This window comes from Cricetulus griseus, chromosome 7 (assembly GCF_003668045.3).
Source record: "Cricetulus griseus strain 17A/GY chromosome 7, alternate assembly CriGri-PICRH-1.0, whole genome shotgun sequence".
Taxonomy (NCBI): Eukaryota; Metazoa; Chordata; class Mammalia; order Rodentia; family Cricetidae; genus Cricetulus; species Cricetulus griseus.
In genome coordinates, this window is record NC_048600.1 from 72,200,529 (window position 1) to 72,220,484 (window position 19,956).

At 43.5% G+C, this 19,956-nt stretch overlaps 1 protein-coding gene across 7 annotated transcripts in view; it reads right to left on the bottom strand.

The window, feature by feature from the left end:
- Gemin5 (gem nuclear organelle associated protein 5) overlaps window positions 1-19,956 on the bottom strand; it is a 47,731-nt gene that overhangs the window by 17,081 nt on the left and 10,694 nt on the right. For all 7 annotated transcript variants that reach the window (XM_027427426.2, XM_027427428.2, XM_027427425.2 and 4 more), the window contains exons 7-18: window positions 19,124-19,289; window positions 17,846-18,058; window positions 17,302-17,387; window positions 12,830-12,912; window positions 11,398-11,534; window positions 9,415-9,488; window positions 8,818-8,999; window positions 6,796-6,935; window positions 5,367-5,538; window positions 3,918-4,139; window positions 2,234-2,347; window positions 1,826-1,948 (exon numbers count right to left, since the gene is read on the bottom strand). In XM_027427426.2, coding sequence (XP_027283227.1) covers window positions 1,826-1,948; window positions 2,234-2,347; window positions 3,918-4,139; window positions 5,367-5,538; window positions 6,796-6,935; window positions 8,818-8,999; window positions 9,415-9,488; window positions 11,398-11,534; window positions 12,830-12,912; window positions 17,302-17,387; window positions 17,846-18,058; window positions 19,124-19,289 — 1,712 coding nt within the window. The remainder of the gene's footprint in view (window positions 1-1,825; window positions 1,949-2,233; window positions 2,348-3,917; window positions 4,140-5,366; window positions 5,539-6,795; window positions 6,936-8,817; window positions 9,000-9,414; window positions 9,489-11,397; window positions 11,535-12,829; window positions 12,913-17,301; window positions 17,388-17,845; window positions 18,059-19,123; window positions 19,290-19,956) is intronic.

The window sequence follows — 19,956 nt, forward strand, 5'->3', positions numbered from 1 at the left end:
AGACTTTAAAACTCAGCGAGCAAAATCCAATGAGACAATATGGTTTTGCAGTTTGTGCTGAAAAAGGCTTGAGGGAAAAAATATTTTAAGAGGATTCCAAATTCAACATGCCTTTTAATTTTTTTTGTTTGTTTTTTGTTTTTCAAGACAGGGTTTCCCTGTGGCTTTGGAGGCTGTCCTGGAACTAGCTCTTGTACACCAAGCTGGTCTTGAACTCACAGAGATCCGCCTGCCTCTGTCTCCTGAGTGCTGGGATTAAAAGCGTGCGCCACCAACGCCCAGCTGCCTTTTAAAATTAATGTTAAAAAAACAACCAAAATTGGGGGCCGGTGAGGTAACTCAGAGGTTAAGAGCACTGGGTCCTCTTCCAGAGGTCCTGAGTTCAATTCCCAGCAACCACATTTTGGCTCACAATCATCTGTAATGAGGTCTGGTGCCTTCATCTGGCCTGCAGAGATACATGTAGAAAAAACACTGTACACATAATAAATAATAAATAAATCTTAAAAAAAAAATTAACTAAGGGCTGGAGAAATGGCTCAGAGATTAGGAGCACTGACTGCTCTTCCAGAGGTCCTGAGTTCAATTCCCAGCAACCACATGGTGGCTCACAACCATCCATAATGAGATCTGGGGCCCTCTTCTGGTGTGCAGATATACATGGAAGCAGAATGTTGTATACGTAATAAATAAATAAACTCTTTAAAAACAAAAACAAAAACAAAAACAAAAACAAAAGTAACCAGTGTGTTCTAAGAATTCCCTAAGAGCTGAGCCAGGCATGCTTGTATACAGCTTTAATCCCAGCATAAACAAACAAAGCAAAACAACAAAAAAAAACCTAAAACTGTCAATTATGTTTGTGTGTGGCTCAATGGTAAGAGAACTTGCCTAGTATATGCAAAGCCCTGGGGTCCTATTCAGAGTACCCATCCTACCTAAGAATGTAAAATTCCCAATTCCCAGTAAGTTTCACTACTGTTAACCAAGGAGGCTATAGGCTGTCTCAAAATTCTAAAAACAAGCCATACCTATAAAAAGCATAAGAGAAAACAGTAGTAGCTAGTGGGCAAGGAGACTCACTCTTTAGATTCTTTGAATTGTGCTATTCTTTTCAACATATCAAATTCATAATAATCGAGCCCAGCCTGGTCTCCAGAGCGAGTGCCAGGATAGGCTCCAAAGCTACACAGACAAACCCTGTCTCGAAAAGCCAAAAAAAAAATTCAAATTCATAATAAAAGTACCAAGTCACTCAAATACCAAAATACTGAGCTGTGACAAACAAAACCAACAATCATTTAAAAAATAAAACCTCTGCCGGGAGTTGCTGGCGCACACCTTTAATCCCAGCACATGGGAGGCAGAGGCAGGCGGATCTCCATGAGTTTGAGGCCAGCCTGGTCTACAAAGTGAGTTCCAGGACAACCTCCAATGCAATTCAGAGAAACCCTGTCTCGAGAGACAAAAAACAAACAAACAAACAAACAAAAAACCCTCCATCAAATACCTTAAAGCAACTGCCATGCTATGGGGCATCTCTAAAGACACTGGTAGGGAAGAATGGAAAGCAAATTTATACAGAGATGTGTAGGTGCCTTGACAAACATGGCACAAAGATGGCTGGCTGGGTGACAGAATGACAGATAGGATACTGGGAGCAGTGACTACAAGATAGGGGCATGGCAGTGGGGCAGGCAGGGCAAATATAAGAAAAGCTTGGAGAAAAGTAGAGGCAGTAGTAACCTTAGACTTGTTTATTTACTTAACACACAGCACTATTATCAACTGTGTGCGCACAGGTGCAAGAAGCAGTGCTTGGTACCTTTGGCATGTGTTGCAGTTGCTAGTATCAAACAGTCTCGATGGAGCTCCTCTTTGGATCTGTGATCTAAGCTTGTGCTCAGGGGGAGCATGGAGCGAGCCTTCCTCTTCTTGAGCAAGGCATCTGAAAGGCAACAACAGCACATGGTTTCAGAAAAACAGACCAGAGACAGAGCTGAAGGAATGCAAATGTGGGCAGTGTGGGGGCTGCCTACAGGAGGGCAGCACTGAGCAAGCCACTCCCAGACAACAGCCTTTACACTCCACCAGCTGGTGCAGGGACACAAAACATGCAAAATGCTCTGCTAACATTCACAGTGGTATCAACATCTATAAGACATTCCATGCTCTCTTGGGCACAGAATGTCTTAGGAATATTTGGTAAGATGTGTTCACAGAAGATACTGACCTGGCTTCTCTTTAGGTGGCTCCTTTTTTAGTGAGGTGGCTTTGTTACTAACTGTGACTTTTGACTTTTCAAAACCCATGGAAACAGCAGTGCAGGAAACAGCTTCACCAGCAACTACATCAGGGGAAAAAAAAAAAAAAAGTTTGAGACAAGAACAATACAGAAAGGCAGTAGGCAAGGGAATTCAAGCCTGTAACCTCAGCATTCTGGATACTGAGGCAGGATGAATCCCAGGACACCAACCGTGGTTACAGAGTGAGAATCTGTTTCAAAACACACTGTAGGGTCTAGTTACTGTTTTAAGAGTGTTAACAGGCTCAGCAAGGCAATTGCAGAAACCATGTTTCACAGACTGTGTTTCAGGTATCACTACGCCTATCATTCAGACATTTGGTTTGGAAACTGCTCATAGGACAAGTCACTTGTCAGATATCTTAGGCTTCCCTAATAGAAAACAGCAGGTACATTTGACATCCACAATCCTAAACCAGTTTATCCTCTCTGGTATTTAATCATTCATTTTAATAGATATAAACACAAGATATTTGAAGTATTAAGAGAATAAAAGTGCTATTTTTATCTATAAACCATTTCTCTTCAAACATGCACAAGGTTACAATGAGAGCTAGTGACACATGCATTCCACGAGAATCTGAGAAATGATATAGCAGAACTGACAAGAAGAAAAAAACTGACCCTTCGTGGTGGTTTGAATAAGAATGGCCCCCACAGCTCATATAGGTGCCTGTGGATCAGCATGTAGCTCTCAGCTACTGATCCAGAACCATGAGTGCTGACATGATGATAATGGACTAAGCCTCTGAACCTGTAAGTAAACTCCCAATTAAGAGTTTCGTTTTGTTATATAAAATAAGATTTGCCTTGGTTGTGATGTCTTTTCACAGTGGCACAACATTAGGCTGGGCAGGGGAAACTTGCTCATTCCCAAATAAATAGGAACATTTATGGTCAACTGTTCAAGGGACAGTGCTTCCTTTCACAGATGTGTCCTCCTCTCCACACATGCCTCTGAGCACACACTGCTCTATCTCACTGTGCCCCATGGTCTTACCACCTTCTGTGTATTGCTGATCCATCCCAATCATCCACTACATCTCTTGTAATATTTCTAAGTGGTGTTTAGACTTAACCTTTTAAAGATATGGAGAGCTGGGTGTTGGTGCCACAGGCCTTTCATCCCAGCACTCGGGAGGCAGAGGCAGACGAATCTCTGTGAGTTCAAGGCCAGCCTGGTCTACAGAGCCAGTGCCAGGATAGGCTCCAAAGCTACACAGAAACCCTGTCTCGAAAAACCAAAAAAAGAAAAAAAAGATAACAATATGGAGAGATGACTCAGAATCTAAAAGCATTGGCTATTCTTGCAAAAGACCTGGGTTCAGTTCCTAACATCCATATGGCAGCTTACAACTGTCCATAATTCCAATTTTAGGGAACCCAATGCTCTTTTTGGCCTCCATGGGCCGGGCACTCTTGTGGTACATAGGCATAGATGCAGGTAAAACACTCATACACACGAAACAAAAATAAATATTTAAAATCAAACCAAACCCCTTTAAACAATACTAACCTGGTTTGCAAAGTCTCAACTGATACAGAAGCGTCATACTGAGGAAGGACATGTTACATCAATACACAAGTGAGACAGTGTTTTAGAAGCACCTACCCACTGGAGACGGTGGCAACTCTGGCTCTTGGGCTTCCTCCTCACCATCCTGGTCTGACACACCGTTCTCAATGGGTCCTGAGTTCTCCCTTATACTCTCTTCTTCATTGCCAATGGATGAATCTTGCTTTACAGGTAGTCGCAAGGTGGGTTTTTTCTTCTTTTTAAGTTTTGGCTTAGGTTGAGAGAGCCGTTTTTTCTCTAGTTCAATACATTTTTTCCCTACAAAGACCACAATAGAAATAAGAATAGACTAAAATATACACTGTGGGTCAAAAGCGCCCTGGAGAAATCCTCCCGAACCACACAGCCCTCTTCTGCCAGTCTTTACACACCCTCCTGCCTTCTCCAGGACTTCATAGCTACATCCTTCCTCAGTTGTCACCCCTGGAATTCCATTAATTCCACTCATGTCTGCCCACACTTTTCAAGGGGTGCAGACTACATTTTCAACTGGTGACAGAAACACTGTTCCTCTGTGATACCTGGGAAATAGATAGTACACGCTTCTCATCTGTCCTTTTGGTTATTTTAATTATGTGATCAGTGGATGTCTTGTCAGGGTCTCTCTATGTAGTCCTGGCTGTCTTGGAGCTGGTTACGTAGACCAGGCTGTCTTTGAAGTCATATCTAAAGATCCTCATACCTCTGCCTCCCAAGTACTGAGATTAAAAGGCTTGCATCTCTACTGTGGGCTTTGTAAGGGATTTTCTTGACTGGATCTGAGGTCAGAAGAACAATTACAATCTGGGTCACACCTGGTGGTACCCTATATAAAAGGACATGGAGAAAGAGAAGTCCTTGCCCTACCTCTTGTCAGTATTAGAATCTACTTCTTCAGGATTCCAACACAGACTGAAAACCAGCAGTTCTCTAGGAATCTTTCCAGATTCCAGCACCAGATTTGGAACCGTTGAGACATACAGTCTTGTGGACTGAATAACTAGTGAATTTTTGGCCTTTCCATCTGGAGACAACCATTGTTGGACTATCCAGGCCACACTTTAAAGTCCTCGTGTGTGTGTGTGTGTGTGTGTGTGTGTGTGTGTGTGTGTGTGTGTGTGTGTGTGTGTGTGTGTGTGTGTGTGTGTGTGTGTGCGCGCGCGCGCGCGCGCGCGCATGTTCGGTTCTATTCTACAGTTCTGTTCCTTTAGAGAATACTAATTCTCACTCTCAGACATCTTGCTGGCCCCTCCTGTCAATAGTCCCCCTTTTGTTTAGCAGGGGCCCTTCATTCCTAATGTTTTCCTAGTGAATAATGAGGTGTAACAGCCCTATTAAGAGCATAGTCATATTTGCTATGTTTTGGCAGTGATGAGTGATGATGAATGGTTGTCAGAGCAACAATTACTAAGGCAGAGAAAGAGATTGAGACACACCCCCAAACAAACAAATAAACAAACAAATAAACAAACCCAGCATGGGTTCTATAACCTCATCCTGACCAACCTTGAGGAGGCCGGGAATGGTCCTGCATGGAAGTCAGCCACCTGTATACACAGAAGTCATCTGCACCCGAGTAGATGCATTCTGGGTCCACTGGGGACCACACCACACATAGCAGCCGGCCTCGATGCCCTCGGAAATTGAACAAAGGCTCTTCCCGAAGGGCGTCCCACACCTAGGATCAATGTTAGAATGAAAGAACAAACAATTGATAGTTATCTTGTTCTGGGGCATATAAACTCATGATGGGCTCTTAATTTTCACATGATTTGCAATGTATCTAAAGCATTCATGTGACAACATTCTCCTGTGGCCCACATCTACAGTTCTAGCATGGAAGGTTGAATCAAGAGGATTAAAGCTTTGAGGTGAGATGGCTCAGTGGAAAAGGCACTTGCTGTGATGACCTGAGTTCAATCCCTAGGACCTACATGATGGGAGGAGAGCTCTCTCTCTCTCTCTCTCTCTCTCTCTCTCTCTCTCTCTCACACACACACACACACACACACACACACCCTCTCTCTCATACATACACACACATCTATATACACACTCACACACAATAAATGTAAATTAACAAAACCAAACCAAGCCAGTTGGTGATGGTGTAGGCCTTTAATCTCAGCACTGTTAAAATGGAGAAGTGTGCTACACACACTGTGACCTATAGGCTGAAAATGGATGCCCCAACATTAAAGAGGAACTTTTGGGTGACTGTCCAGGTAGCAAGAAGTCTCTGTCAATTCTAGAGTTTATATATTATCCTTCTATAATATATATCCTTCTATAACTTTGATAGAGTTGAAGACAGATAGTTATGGTTATAGGTTTCCTCAGTTATTATAAAAGATAAATTATCTTTCTTTTTATTTAGACAGAAAAGAGGAGATGATGGGGAATGTACTGTGTATGTTTAACCTAATACAAGTTTCTGTGTATTCATTTGGGCCTAACTCAGGCAGGCAGCTGGTGTAAAGCTCACACGTGGCGGTGGGGCTCAGGCAGCCTTTGGCAGACTGTCCTCAGACAGTCTGCCTTGCACAGCAAGACCCTGCAGCAAAAACTCAAACAACAAAATTTACAATTAGCTAAAACTTTTATGTTGGTTTGGTTGAAAGAGACTTTTTGGGCCACTTAGGTCCACCACACTGAAAGTAATCAGGATTCCTCATATTGACTATAAGTCAAAACTGATCTGCTAAGGTCTATGATGAAACTACAGTGTCTTTTAGCTCAAACAGTCCTTCCATAGATGACAGAAGGGGAATGAAAACATAGGGAAGAAGAGAAAGTTTAACTTAGAGTAAGTTGTTCCAGGACAGCTATGGGAGTTACACAGGGAAACCCCTGTTTAGAAAAACCAACCAACCTCCCCACCAAAAATAAGTCAGATTACACAGTGAAGGACCCCAGGCTCAAGGACACACAGTACCTGAGCTGTGCCATCATAGCAAGCAGATACCAGCCTTCCATCATGATGAGGGCTCCACGCCAGACTGGTAACCTTGGCTGTGTGCCCCGAGAGGGTCCGGAAGGGCTCTGTGATGGTTACTGGAGACTCAGAATTGCTCTCTAAAAGGCAAGGGGAAGAAGTCACAACAACAGCCATTGACAGGACACACAGGAAGACAGAACATGGCAAGAGGCAGGGAAGGCTTTGTGAGATCTCAGTGATTAAGAATGAGCTTAGGCTGGAGAGACGGCTCAGCGGTTAAGAGCACTGGCTGTTCTTCCTGAGGTCTTGAGTTCAATTCCCAGCAAACCCTTGGTGGCTCACAACCATCAATAATGGGATCTGGTGCCTTCATTTGGCTTGCTGGCGTACATGCTGGCAGGACACTGTATACATAATAACTGTATCTTAAATAACAGTCTTTTGGCCGGGCATTGGGAGGCAGAGGCAGAGGCAGGTGGATATCTGTGAGTTCAAGGCCAGCCTGGTCTCCAGAGAGTGCCAGGATAGGCTCCAAAGCTACACAGAGAAAACCTGTCTGGAAAAACAAAACAAAACAAAACAAACAAAAAAAAAAGAGTGAGCTTAGCGGGGCAGTGGTAAACCCCCCTTCAATCCTAGCATTCAAGAGGCAAAAGCAGATGTATCTGTGAGTTTGATGCCAGCCTAGTGTACAAAGCGAGTTCCAGGACAGCCAGAGCTGTATACAGAGAAATGATAGAGAGAGAGAGGTGTGTGTGGGGGTGGGTGGGTGGGGTGGAATGTAGATTACTAGATTATAAGAGTCAGCGGAGGATCAGGGAATCTGCTATGAGGTTGTGTTTCCTTGAAAAGACCATGAAGTTTCACCAAAATGACTACCCAAACATGACCTGAACAAATATGACACCAATAGACTAATGTTGAAGGGAGAAAGCTTGAAGGTACAAGGGAGAAAGCTTATGAGGCCTCAACCCTAAACAAAGAACTACAGGCAACTAAGAAATACTGAGAAAGGGAGAAACAGTCTTCTTCAAGGAAGAATACATCAACTGGTTATCTAATATCAAATCATCAGCCCTGAAAACATGTACATAAAAATAATATGAAATGGATGAGAAGGTTGCATTTATGTATTTAGGAATATATATGTGCAACAACAAAGAAAAAAGTCTATGAATCTGAAAGAGTAAGGGGGACACGAAAGGGTTTGAAAGAGTAAGGGGGGACATGGAAGGGTTTGAAAGAGTAAAGGGGGTACATGGAAGGGTTTGGAGGTACAAAAGAGGAGGAAAAGATAGATATAAGCTCAAAATTAAAGATAAAAAAAGAAAAAAAGAGGGAATGTAGCTCACACTCAGGTATGTAGATCAAGGCCAACATGAGAGCATGAGAGCTCCACCTTCTGGACATACCTGCACTCACATGGTATTCTAGGCAGTAGCAGATCATCTGGAGTTACTCATGAGAAAATACCAGATCAAAACAAACTGCAAGGAACAGTGACCAAACAACTCTTCTGTGTTTCTAACCACTATCAATTCCTTTACCTAAAGAAATGCAACATTTTTTGGTAATATTGTCTGCTCTAATGGTGACAAAGTCCTTCATCTTTTTTGTTTGTTTTTTGAGACAGGGCTTCCCTATTACCTATGGAGCCATTTCTGGAACTTGCTCTATAGACCAGGCCGGCCTTGAACTCAGAGATCTCCCTGCCTCTGTCTTCTGAGTGCTGGGATTAAAAGTGTGTACCACCACCAGATGGCAAATCCTCTCATCTTAAAAAAAAAAACAAAACAAAACAAAAAAACTATCTGTGAAGTCTATAATTTCATCTTCATTTTAAAGGATCTTCTCTTAGTCATAGAATCCCAGATTATAGTAGGTTGCGGAAGTGCAAGGCTGCAACCCCAGCACTTAGAAGGCACAGGCAGGAGGACAGGGTGCAAGGTCATTTTTGGCTATACAAAGCCAGCCTGTCTCAAAAGCCCTATGTTATCCCAGCACAGAAGTCAGTGTTACCTAGGACCGTTCTCAGGTTGTGCACGTAGATGACTGCATTGTTGGAGCCAGAAGCTATGAGGCAGCTCAGCTCTGGACGGCTGCCGTGCTCGTGGTGCCACACTATGGCGTTCACCAGCTTGTGGTGCTGCTGGATGGTGCAGAGCAATTTCAAGTTGGGGACTTGGAATATTTCTATCGATCTGGAATAAGACACAGCAGGATGACAACGGTGGCTAATGAAGTTACAAGTCTTTCCCTTCTCTCAGTTGAGGGAAGGTGAGACAGAAAGCATGGCACACTCTATCCATGGCAGTGGTCCTTCTCTCACAAGGAACTAGGAACTAGCCGAGGATGGAGGTGTTGGTGAGACAACTATGAACTTAATGTCTGAAAAAGGACTGTGAACAATGGGCAAAACACAGTGAGACTCTAATAGCCATCACAGTGTAGTCAGACACTGTCACTAAGCTGCAAAGATTCAAGTGCAGATCAGCTGAGGATATTGACAGTGAATCCTAACACAGAACACAACGGGACTGCCACTGGGCACTGCAGAAAGCCTTGGCCAGCTGGGAATGCTATGATCATACAACTTTGTGTAAAGGACACACTCACCCATCTTCATTGCCAAGAGCCATGACTTTGCCATCTCCTTTCCAGCTGATCTCTGTGTGCACAGGTAGCTTGTACTAGAAAGCAAAACAAGCCAGGCATGGGTAATCTTACAAATCAATGATATCATGAGGGGAAAAAAATCCCTGGGGTTAAAATATGTTCTAATTTTTCTTTTTCTTTTTTCTTTTGGTTTTTCGAGACAGGGTTTCTCTGTGGCTTTGGAGCCTATCCTGGAACTAGCTCTTGGAGACCAGGCTGGTCTCGAACTCAAAGAGATCCGCCTGCCTCTACCTCCCCAGTGCTGGGATTAAAGGCGTGTGCCACCAACGCCCGGCTAACTTCTAATTTTGAAGGACAGTTTTCTAGACTAAGACCACATTCAGTCAAAGAGCTACTGAGAACAAGTACTCTGACTACAGTTTCTTAAATGTAGCAGAGGCCAGTAAGTATTGTCTGCAGCTTCCACCTTACAGAATAAAGCTAACCAAAAGGATCCCTTCCACACTGACAGTCCAGTCCCCTTAGCAAAAGGTACATTCCCCAGCATTGTCCCATAAGTCTACTGCTCAAAATCAAATCAGCTATTCTTCAGGGTCCCTTAAGAACCTTGCCTGCTTGCTTGCTTTTTCTTAAAAATATTTTTAATGTGTTTGTGTATATATGTCATTCATGAGCATAGGTGTGGTGTGTGTGTAGAAGCCTGAAGGCAACTTTGGGATTAGTCTCTCCTTCCACCTTTACAAAGGTTCCTAGACACAACTCAGGTAGTCAGGCTTAGTGGCAACCACTTTTATCTGCTGAGCTATTTCATTGGCTCAATGACCCTATTTTTCTCGTCTCTTTTGTCTAATCCATACATGTCCACAGCCTTTTCAAAGTCATTTATGTGAAGAGATCCCAAATTTCTATTTCCTGTGCAGAATCCTCATTTGAACTCTAATATAGAAACTCAACTGTCACTCAACTAAAAATCTTGTCAGGACAGGAACTCTGTTCATTACTGGATGTTAACATACAAACATTGAAGAAAATGAAAGAACACAATCAAGTATGATTTATGACTATGTTACCTTGTGGTAAGCATACAAAAATGAGAAGCAGCAATTAAAACTGCAAGGGGTAAAGGAATCTCAACATTTATGATTTGACTTAAGGACAATTGTAGAAGTCAGGCATTGTGGTGCACACCTGTAATCCTAGCACCTGGGAGTTGGAGGCAGGAACCAAGCTTGAGGCCAGCCTGGGTTATGTTTGATCCTGTCTCAAAAAAGAAAGAAAGAAAAAATAGTTGAGTCATACAAATACAATGACACAAAGTTAAAGCAAATGTGTTGCCTGGACCTCACATTTTTTGCATTGGTGTGCAAGTGACTCTGCATGCACACCCGTGTGTGTAATCCCAGCACTGGGGAGGCTGAGGAAGTAGAGTCAGGAACTTGAAGTCATCCTGGGATAACGGAAGTCACCATATCAAAAGAAAAGACCAAATGAGGCCTGAGGACAATCACATCAAGTTATTGTCAACAGGGCACTTGTAGTTGAAAGGGTTAGCTTCAAAAGGATGCACACCTTTACTTCCAGCACTTGGGAAGCAAAGGTAGGCAGCTCTGTGAATTGGAGGGCAGCTTGGTCTACAGAGCGAGTTCCAGGTCCCTGAGGACTACATATGGTTGAATCCTGTCTCAAAAAAAGAAAACAAACAAACAAACAAAAAAACCCAAAGAAAAGGAAGCTTTCCAGTGAGATACAGAACATTTTTTATCATTACCATTGCAATTAATAAGTCTCCTCATCCCCACACAATTCTTTGATTTACTCAATGGTAAATATCTCTAAGGTGTAACAGGCAACCCACAAATTCAGCAATAGTTTTATCAGCTATCTGAGAAGTCTGGCTATGCACGATGGCATCTTTACAGATGGCCCTTAGTAAGTAACAGTCATCAAAGGAAGCTGAGTGGATGTCAGCCCACTGGAACTTACTCTGATGGAATTGGTGTCCCTCACGAGTTTATTGATGTCGAAGGCCTCGCCACTGAGCTTCCAGGGGTTATGCTGCAGCACAATGCCTTCCCCTCCACAGCTGTACAAGGTGAGGGAAGGCCTGTCTCCTTCCCCTCCTATGAAAGAAAAACTCTTGAGTTTCTTACTGCACCAGTGTGGCTGCTTCCATAGTTATATCATTAGCACAGGGCACACTCAGCTTTGGATGGGAAATGATCTAACATGTTGGGATGAAGCCACCCTCCTACCACTCTGGAAAACTATGGAGAGAAGAAAAAGTATTGTCAACTACTAAGATACTGGGTTCACTGCAAAGGCTCTTCTGACATTCAAGAGCAGTGAGACTAAAGATGTGATCAGAGAAAACGTTACGGTTTCAAATAAAAGCTTCTAACAATGTAGTTCTTCCAAAAATGTGAATCTTTTTTTTCGAGACAGGGTTTCTCTGTGTAGCTTTTGGAGCCTATCCTGGCACTCACTCTGGAGACCAGGCTGGCCTTGAACTCACAGAGATCCGCCTGCCTCTGCCTCCCGAGTGCTGGGATTAAAGGCGTGTGCCACCAACACCCGGCGTGAATCTTAGTGCAAACACAGAGTTCAGGACTTCACATGGCCAAGGAGGGGGTCTCGGGGCACAGCCCTCAGCTGTAGAGCTAGCTAGCCTCCTGGTTGCAACGTAACTCTCTACTGCCTATACAAAGCTAGTGCTAGGGAATCCAGACACTTCAGCACAGGAAGAAAGAGTGTGGAAAACTGACTCATTTTAAAAGACATTAAGAAAGACATATTGGGGGCTGGAGAGAAGGCTCAGCAGTTAAGAACACTGACTGCTATTCCAGAAGATCAGGGCTTGAGTCTCAGCACCCACATGGCAGCTCACAAATGTCTGTAACTCCAAGATTCGATACCCTCACACAGACATGCATGCAGGCAAAACACCAATGCACATAAAAAACAAACAAACCCAAACAAACAAGTGCCACAAGTGGGTCACGGTTTTCAAAACAAAACAAAACAAAACAAAACAGACATACTGCTTTAGGGAAAGCAGCAGCAGCCACGGGGGGAAGGCCAGTACCCAGCCTGTGATTACTCTGTACAGTGAAGACCCAGCTCAGAGACAAAAGTAATACTTCAAAGCTGGGGGAGGCAGGAGTCCAGATTTTCCTTCAGCCATCATGACCACCCATCTCTGCTACTCTTATAGACTCCTCGAGACATACTGCGCACGCGCACGCGCACACACACACACACACACACACACACACACGCGCACACACACACACACACACACACACACACACACACACACACACACACACACACACACACACACACACACACCAGCATTCAAACTCTAATTAAGTGGAAGAATACACTCATGTGCATTAAGAATGACTCAGACACTTACCAAGTGACATTGGGGGGACTGGTGGTCCCCAAGCCAACCTGTACACAGTTTTCTTATGATATGTGCTTGAAATCTGTGGAGGTCTGTGGACAAGAAAAACAGGATGACTTAATAAACAGGCTCACTAGAAAACAAACCATCTTTCTCTGTAAGGTCCTTTCTGTTCATGTGGTTGTTGGTACTAGAGAAAAACAATTTAACTTTGCCCCAAATAGCTGGGCGTTGGTGGCATATGCCTTTAATTCCAGCACTCGGGAGGCAGAGGCAGTTGGATCTCTGTGAGTTTGAGGCCAGCCTGGTCTCCAGAGTGAGTGCCAGGACAGGCTCCAAAGCTACACAGAGAAACACTGTCTCGGAAAAAACAAACAAACAAACAAACAAACAAAAAACTTTGCCCCAAATAAATGGTTCTCAAAAAACAAACACTTAACTTACCATGTAATAATGTCCACCACCAAAACAATTCCTGAGTGTACTGCCCACCCAGCTAGCTGGCTAAAATCATTTTTCTCTTCTGTTTCTTTAAAGAGCCAATAGCAAAGCAATGCCAAACATTTGGCATTTATTTCTGTAGCCACAAAGGAATACAAAGGCTGTGACAACCATAGTCACCCAACCTGAGGGATGACAAGCCACCTCACTTCTATCCTGCCATTAGTTCCCCAGCCCGAAAGACAGGGCCTCACTACATGGCTCTGGCTGCCCTGAAATTCACAGAGATCCATCTGCCTCTGTTTCCTGAATGCTGGGATTAGAGGTGTGCACCACCAAGCCAAGCTCAGCCAGCACCACATTCTTAAACTACAATAAAACCTGAAAGAAGGCATATCTCTAAAGCTTTTTACCAGGTTTCAGGGGGTCTTGCTCTTAGGGGCATCAAGCTTGACTTCTTAGGGAAAAAAACAGCACTGTTAGGACTTTTAATATCAATCATTGTCTAGGTATGGATTTAGAACTCCCGAACCTGTGTTGACGGAACTATGCTACTGACTGAAGTTATCAGACACACTTACAGCACTGAGAGACTGTACAAATCTCTGGTTCAAAACAACAAAATAAACCAACCTGACACTTAACAGTGACACCTTACTTCCTACCTCACGGCTTAACTACTGTAGGCTGACTACTCAGCTTATGGGATTATTTAGTGCTACTGAAGTCAACATAGTTTTGTTTAGTTATAAACCTTCTTTTTTTTAAAAAAAAGATTTTATTTATTTATTAAGTATACAGTCTTCTGCCGGCAGAAGGGCCAGCAGAGGGCACCAGATCTCATTCAAGGTGGTTGTGAGCCACCATGTGGTTGCTGGGAATTGAACTCAGGACCCCTGGAAGAACAGTCAGTGCTCTTAACCGCTGAGCCATCTCTCCAGCCCCTAGTTATATACCTTTGAAACAGTACTTAAGCAAAATGAAGAAATAGTCAAACACAGGTTCTGCATAAATACTTAAAGCACTGCATATAGACGTGGATGATTAGCATTCATGAGGCCTATGGTGGTCTGAATGAGAGTGGTCTTAATAGGTTCCTATGTTTGAATTCCTGGTCCTGTTTGCAAAGGTGTGGCCTTGATGAAGGTGTGGCCTGGATGAATGTGTGTCACTGGGGATGGGCTTTGAGGTTTCAAAAACCAGCACCATTCCCAGGTTAGTTCTCCCTGCCTCATGCTTATGGATTAGATGTAAACTTTCAGTTACTGCTCCAGTGCCATGCCCTCCTGCCTGCTGCCATGCTGGTCATGAACTCACCCTCTGGAACTGTGAACCCCAAATTAAACTCTTTCTTTTATAAGTTCCCTTGGCCATGGTATCTTATCACAGCAGTAGAGAAGTGACTAAGACAGAATCCTAGCACAGCAAAGAAAGAGAAGTAAGGCAGAGAGAGGAAGGACATGCAAGTAGCTCTGTAGTAGAAATGGCTCTCACATCCTTTTCCATAAAGGGACAGTGAGCAGATCAGGCTCTGCAGCCCTGTGGTCTGCCAATCACTTCAGGGTGCTGTGGTGTGGAAGCAGCCAGCAGGATGCAATCAGTGAGTATGGATGAGTTCCTACTGAATTTTATTTACACACACTGAGACCGTCATCCTGCTTCTTCCTAGGCCATGGAACACCAAGCCCAACCATTCCCGTATTTAGAAAGGGACACCCTGAGCCACATTTTACTGTTGGTTTGAAATGTGGCCAGTGTAAATGAAGTCCTGTATTTCTAAACTCACATAATTTCAATCACTTTCAGTATCAATAGCCATGTGTGGCAGGGGCTGCTGAACTGAACAAGCAGGTCTAACCTGTAAACAGGACAGCTGTGTCCAATATACATCCTGAGCCAAAAATACAAACCCCAAATGTAAGCTATAACTCACTAGAAGTAATAGTCAAAAAAGATCAAAGGAGGCCAGACATGATTCCAATGAAAAGGAAAAAAGGAAAAATAAATAAAAAAGGCAAAGAAACAAGTGAGATTGACTTAGTATGTGTCAAATAACTCACTAAACACATTATATAAGGTGACACATGCTTATAATCCTAAAACATCAAAGGTGGAGACAGAAGGACTAGGAAGACCAGGCCAGCCTTTGCTAGGGAGTTAGTTCAAAGAGAGCATGGATGAGACCCTGTCTCAAAACAAGTAATAACAATAATAAAAGATTACAGCCAGGCAGTGGTGGTGCACGCCTCTAATTCCAACACTCGGGAGGCAGAGGCAGGTGGATCTCTGTGAGTTCGAGGCCAGCCTAGTCTATAGAGTGAGTTCCAGGACATCCAAGGCTGTTGTTACCCAGAGAAATCTTGTCTCAAAAAACCAAAAACTAAAATAAAATAAAAAGATTACTTATAAACTACTTTATATTCTTTTTTTAAAAAGTTATTTTTGATTTTAAGAACATGGGCATTTTCTATCCATTTGTTTACCAAATGTGTGCCTGGTTGCCCATGGAGGTGAGAAGGCATCAGATCCCCTAGAACTAGTTACAGACAGCTGTGAGCCACAATGTGGGTGTAGGGAACAGACCTGGGTTCTCTGAAAGAGTGGCCAGTGCTCTTAACTCCTAAGCCTTCTCTCTAGCCCTATTTTACACTCTTTATAAACACTAAGACTGTATATGGTATATGACTCATACAGCATATCACATTTGGGCTCATGGCTCTTGCAGAATTTGGTCAACTGTGCTGAGGATTATTCAGAGATAAGGCCGCTTCTGCAGTAAGTTGTAGGCAACAGAAAAATTGGCATCAGGAGATGAGTTCCAAGCAAAAAGGAAATAGCCAGACATTTACAAGATTAAGAGTTTAGAAAATGCACTAAGATTTGGATATGTACCAATGTTATGGAAAGTGGGTATTCCAGAGAAAAAGACAGCTAAGAGACAACCAAACATGACACAGGAACCCAGACAAATTACCTCAGAAAACAGAAAACATTTGTCTTTCACCCATGTCTATGTTCTAGATGGCAGCGTAACACAAAAGTTTCAAACTTTCTCAGCCATAACAGGACTTTGCAACTATAGAGAATACCACCTTCAGATTGCATTTGCATTTGTTTTTGTTTCGAGAAAAGTGTCAAAAATATACCAGACTCAACCCCAACTCAAGAGATCCACCTGCCTCAGCCTCCAAAGTGTTGGAATTAAAGGCGTGTACCACCTTGCCCAGCCACCTTCAAACTGTCCAAGCTTTTTTTTTTCTTTCCTTTTTTTTGTGCTAGGCAAGTGCTCTATGAGTCAACTGTATCTCTAGCCCTGAGAATGATAACAGGAGACATCCAGAGCCACAAATAAAACGGAAAAGGAATATATATGCTCTCCACTAGTCTTTAAGCTTTGTATCTAGAAATTTTTGTACAAAGTCACTGGTTTATCTTGGTGGGTTTTAAAAAATTATTTAATGGTTTTTGTTTATTTATTTTATTGGTTCTTCGCTTACATATACGTCTGTGTGAGAGTGTCAGATCCCCTGGAACTGAAGCCACAGAGAGTTGTGAGCTGCCATGTGGGTGCTGGGAATTGAAGCCAGTGCTCTTAACTGCTCAGTCATCTCTCCAGCACAACTTGGTGGTTCTTAAATACCAGTCAGTCTATACTGTCATCACCTAGAAAACTAATTTCTTCTCATTCATTTTCTTTCTTTCCTTTTTGAGATAGGGTCTCTTGTGCACATTAAGCTGGCCTATACCCCTTGATCTTCCTGCCTTTACCTCCCAAAATGCCAGAATCAATGATAGGCACTTCCATCTCTCAGTTTACGAGTCTCAGATGTTAAACCTAGGACTTTGTGCAGGCCTGTCTCTGTTTATAGCCTCAGCCCCTCAAAAAACTTTTTAAAGAAAATTCTGAGTTTTGAACCTCAGTAGCAGAGCCAAAAAGATTCTAAAACAACTTTACTGTGTGCCAGGTTTATGGACTTCATGTTAAATCTTATATCACAGATGTTCTGGTCACTAAGCTGAGGGACAGTCACCATACTTACTTGTTGGAACAGGTATCATACAATCCTACTTTTCCATCATCAGTTCCAAACGCCAAGCAGCCCTCCTTGTTTGGGTGCCAGCATAACTACAAGAGAAGTTACCAGATGAGAGATGAGTGCACAGAAAGGAGTCTGTATGCAGTCCTGACTGTTTCATGGGAAACTTTCTTGCTCTTCATTTAATTCTTTTGCTTAACAGTAACAAGAAGGACTAAAACAAGATGAAGGGCCAGTAAGGCTCAGCAGGTAAAAGCATTTGCCTCCAAGCCTTTACCACCTGAGTTCAACCTCCCAAGGCCCACATGAAGAGGGAAGAACTGACCCCCCCACACACACATAAATAAATGCAGCAAGAAAAAGAGTAACAAAGTTAAAATCCCTGCATTCTCAGCACCCCTAGGTAACCCAGAGGCAATCCCACATGCCTCAAACATCCAGAGTTTAGACCACCAGAAGTTCATCTCATCATAGATACTTTTAAACATCCTTTGATTTCCAATAGTGTCTAAAAGAATATGAAAAAATCTCCAAGAAGCCCCCTTACCGCTGTAACCTTGGACTTGACACCTTGCCAGAAGTTTTTTACATCATAGTTGTTCTTTATGGAGAGCGTATTCCACACCCGGATCATGCCGTCCCCAACACCTATGGCCAGGCAGCCCACGTCCACAGGAGAAAAGGCCAGGCTGTAGGCAAAACCTCCAAGAGAAGGCAATGTCCAACAGCACTCTAGGGTGGCCATGTCCCAACATTTTACCTAAAAAAAGAGTAAAGGTTCAAAAAAGCAAAGAAATGGGGGTTAAGAATTAAATATTTCGGGTAGGCGGTGGTGGCGCATGCCTTTAATCCCAGCACTTGGGTGGCAGAGGCAGGCAGATCTCTGTGAGTTCGAGACCAGCCTGGTCTACAAGAGTTAGTTCTAGGGCAATATCCAAAGCCACAGAGAAACCCTGTCTTGAAACCTCCTCCCTGCCTCCAAAAAAAGAATTAAATATTTCAAATGGGATTTAATTTAATTCTTCCAGAGGAAACTGGAAGAAGCTTCTCTCATGAGGAAACAAACCTGCAATTTAGTCACTAAGCTCAAATGGATCTAGTTGTACATTCATTCCCTGGCATATTTAGTGAATTCAGCATCCTGAACCCAATCAGGAATGGAGAGCACGGGGTTACCATCTCCCCAGGTCACAGCACTGCTAACCACCCCTCTCACAACTCTGTAAGAATGGGCATGGCCTCCACAAAGAGCATCAAGAGCTGCTGCCTGACAAGTCATGCACGTCACTCCCAGGGGGGTGCAGGAGAAAAATGATGCCTAAATCAAGGGCTAGAGCCACAGCTCAGTTGGTGGAGCACCTGCTTAGCATGAGGCCATGGCTCCAACCAAAAGTACAACCAGGTGTGGTTACAACACTTGGAAGATGGAGGCAAAAGGATCCGAGGTTCAAGGTAATGAGGGATTCAAGCCAAACTAGGCTAGAGGCCTGTCTCCAAAGTGTCTCTAGCTGGGAGGTGGTAGCTCATATTTTTAATCCTGGCACTTGGGAGGCAGAGGGTGGCATATCTCCATGAGTTTGAGGCCAGCCTAGTCTACAGAGCTAGTTATACACAGAGAAATCCTGTCTCAAACCTCCCCTCCCCGGGAGAAAAAAAAAAAAAAAGTGTCTCTAGCCACTCTTCACAGCCTCTGCTGTTGCCATATCCAGTACACTTGATAGCAGGGGATCTGAATGGAATGCAGATGTGTATGAGGCCATTCACCTTCCAGCCCTATCCCCGTGACACACCACTTCTCCAAACAAAGGCGGAAACCAGTTCTTACATCTCTGTCCATGGATGTGGACAGTAGCAGCTGCTTGCCATCCTCAGTCTTCAGAGGACACAAATTGAACACAATTCTGGAGTGATTCTGTCCTTCTGCTGAAGTGCTGAAGAGCGTGTACTTCCGCCTCCATGACTGGGTGAGGTCCCACAGCAGCAGCTCACCTCTGAAAGAAAAAGAGCACACCTCTCACCAGACGTCAGTATGGCTATCTAGCCAGGTCTGGAACCTCAGTGGCAGAAGAATGTGATAATTGCTCCTATGGTAACTTCAAAGTCCAAAGATTAGCGTGGCTGAGGAGAGACACTAGAGAGACTAAGTCTTCTTCTCAGCTCAAGAGGCTCCCTGACAGGAAGCAGAATGCACACTGCTCTCACAAGGAGAATGGGGTCTGCTATGGGGAACACTCATCCAGAATCTACAAGTGGGTTGATCAGTTTCTGACAGAGTTTACAACCAGCTTAAACTGTGGGTCCCAACTGCTGGGCCTGCTGCATACCCCCTCCCTTGGTGGCCATACTTTCTGTTTTACAAATGTATTATGTACCCAAACAGAACTGTTCTTTTGCTGGGTGATGGTGGCAGCAGCACATGCCTTAATTTCAGCACTCGAGACAGAGGTGGAGCTCTGTGAATTCCTGGTCTACAGAGCAAGTTCCAAGACAGCCACAGCTACACAGAGCCTGATCTGATTCCTATCTCTAGAATCCACAAGATGGAGAAAACCAATTCCTGAAGGTTGTCCTCTCAACTCCACACACACGCCATGGCATACACGTGCAAACACAAACAATAAATACACAACCCTTTGAAATATTTTTAAAACAAAGCAA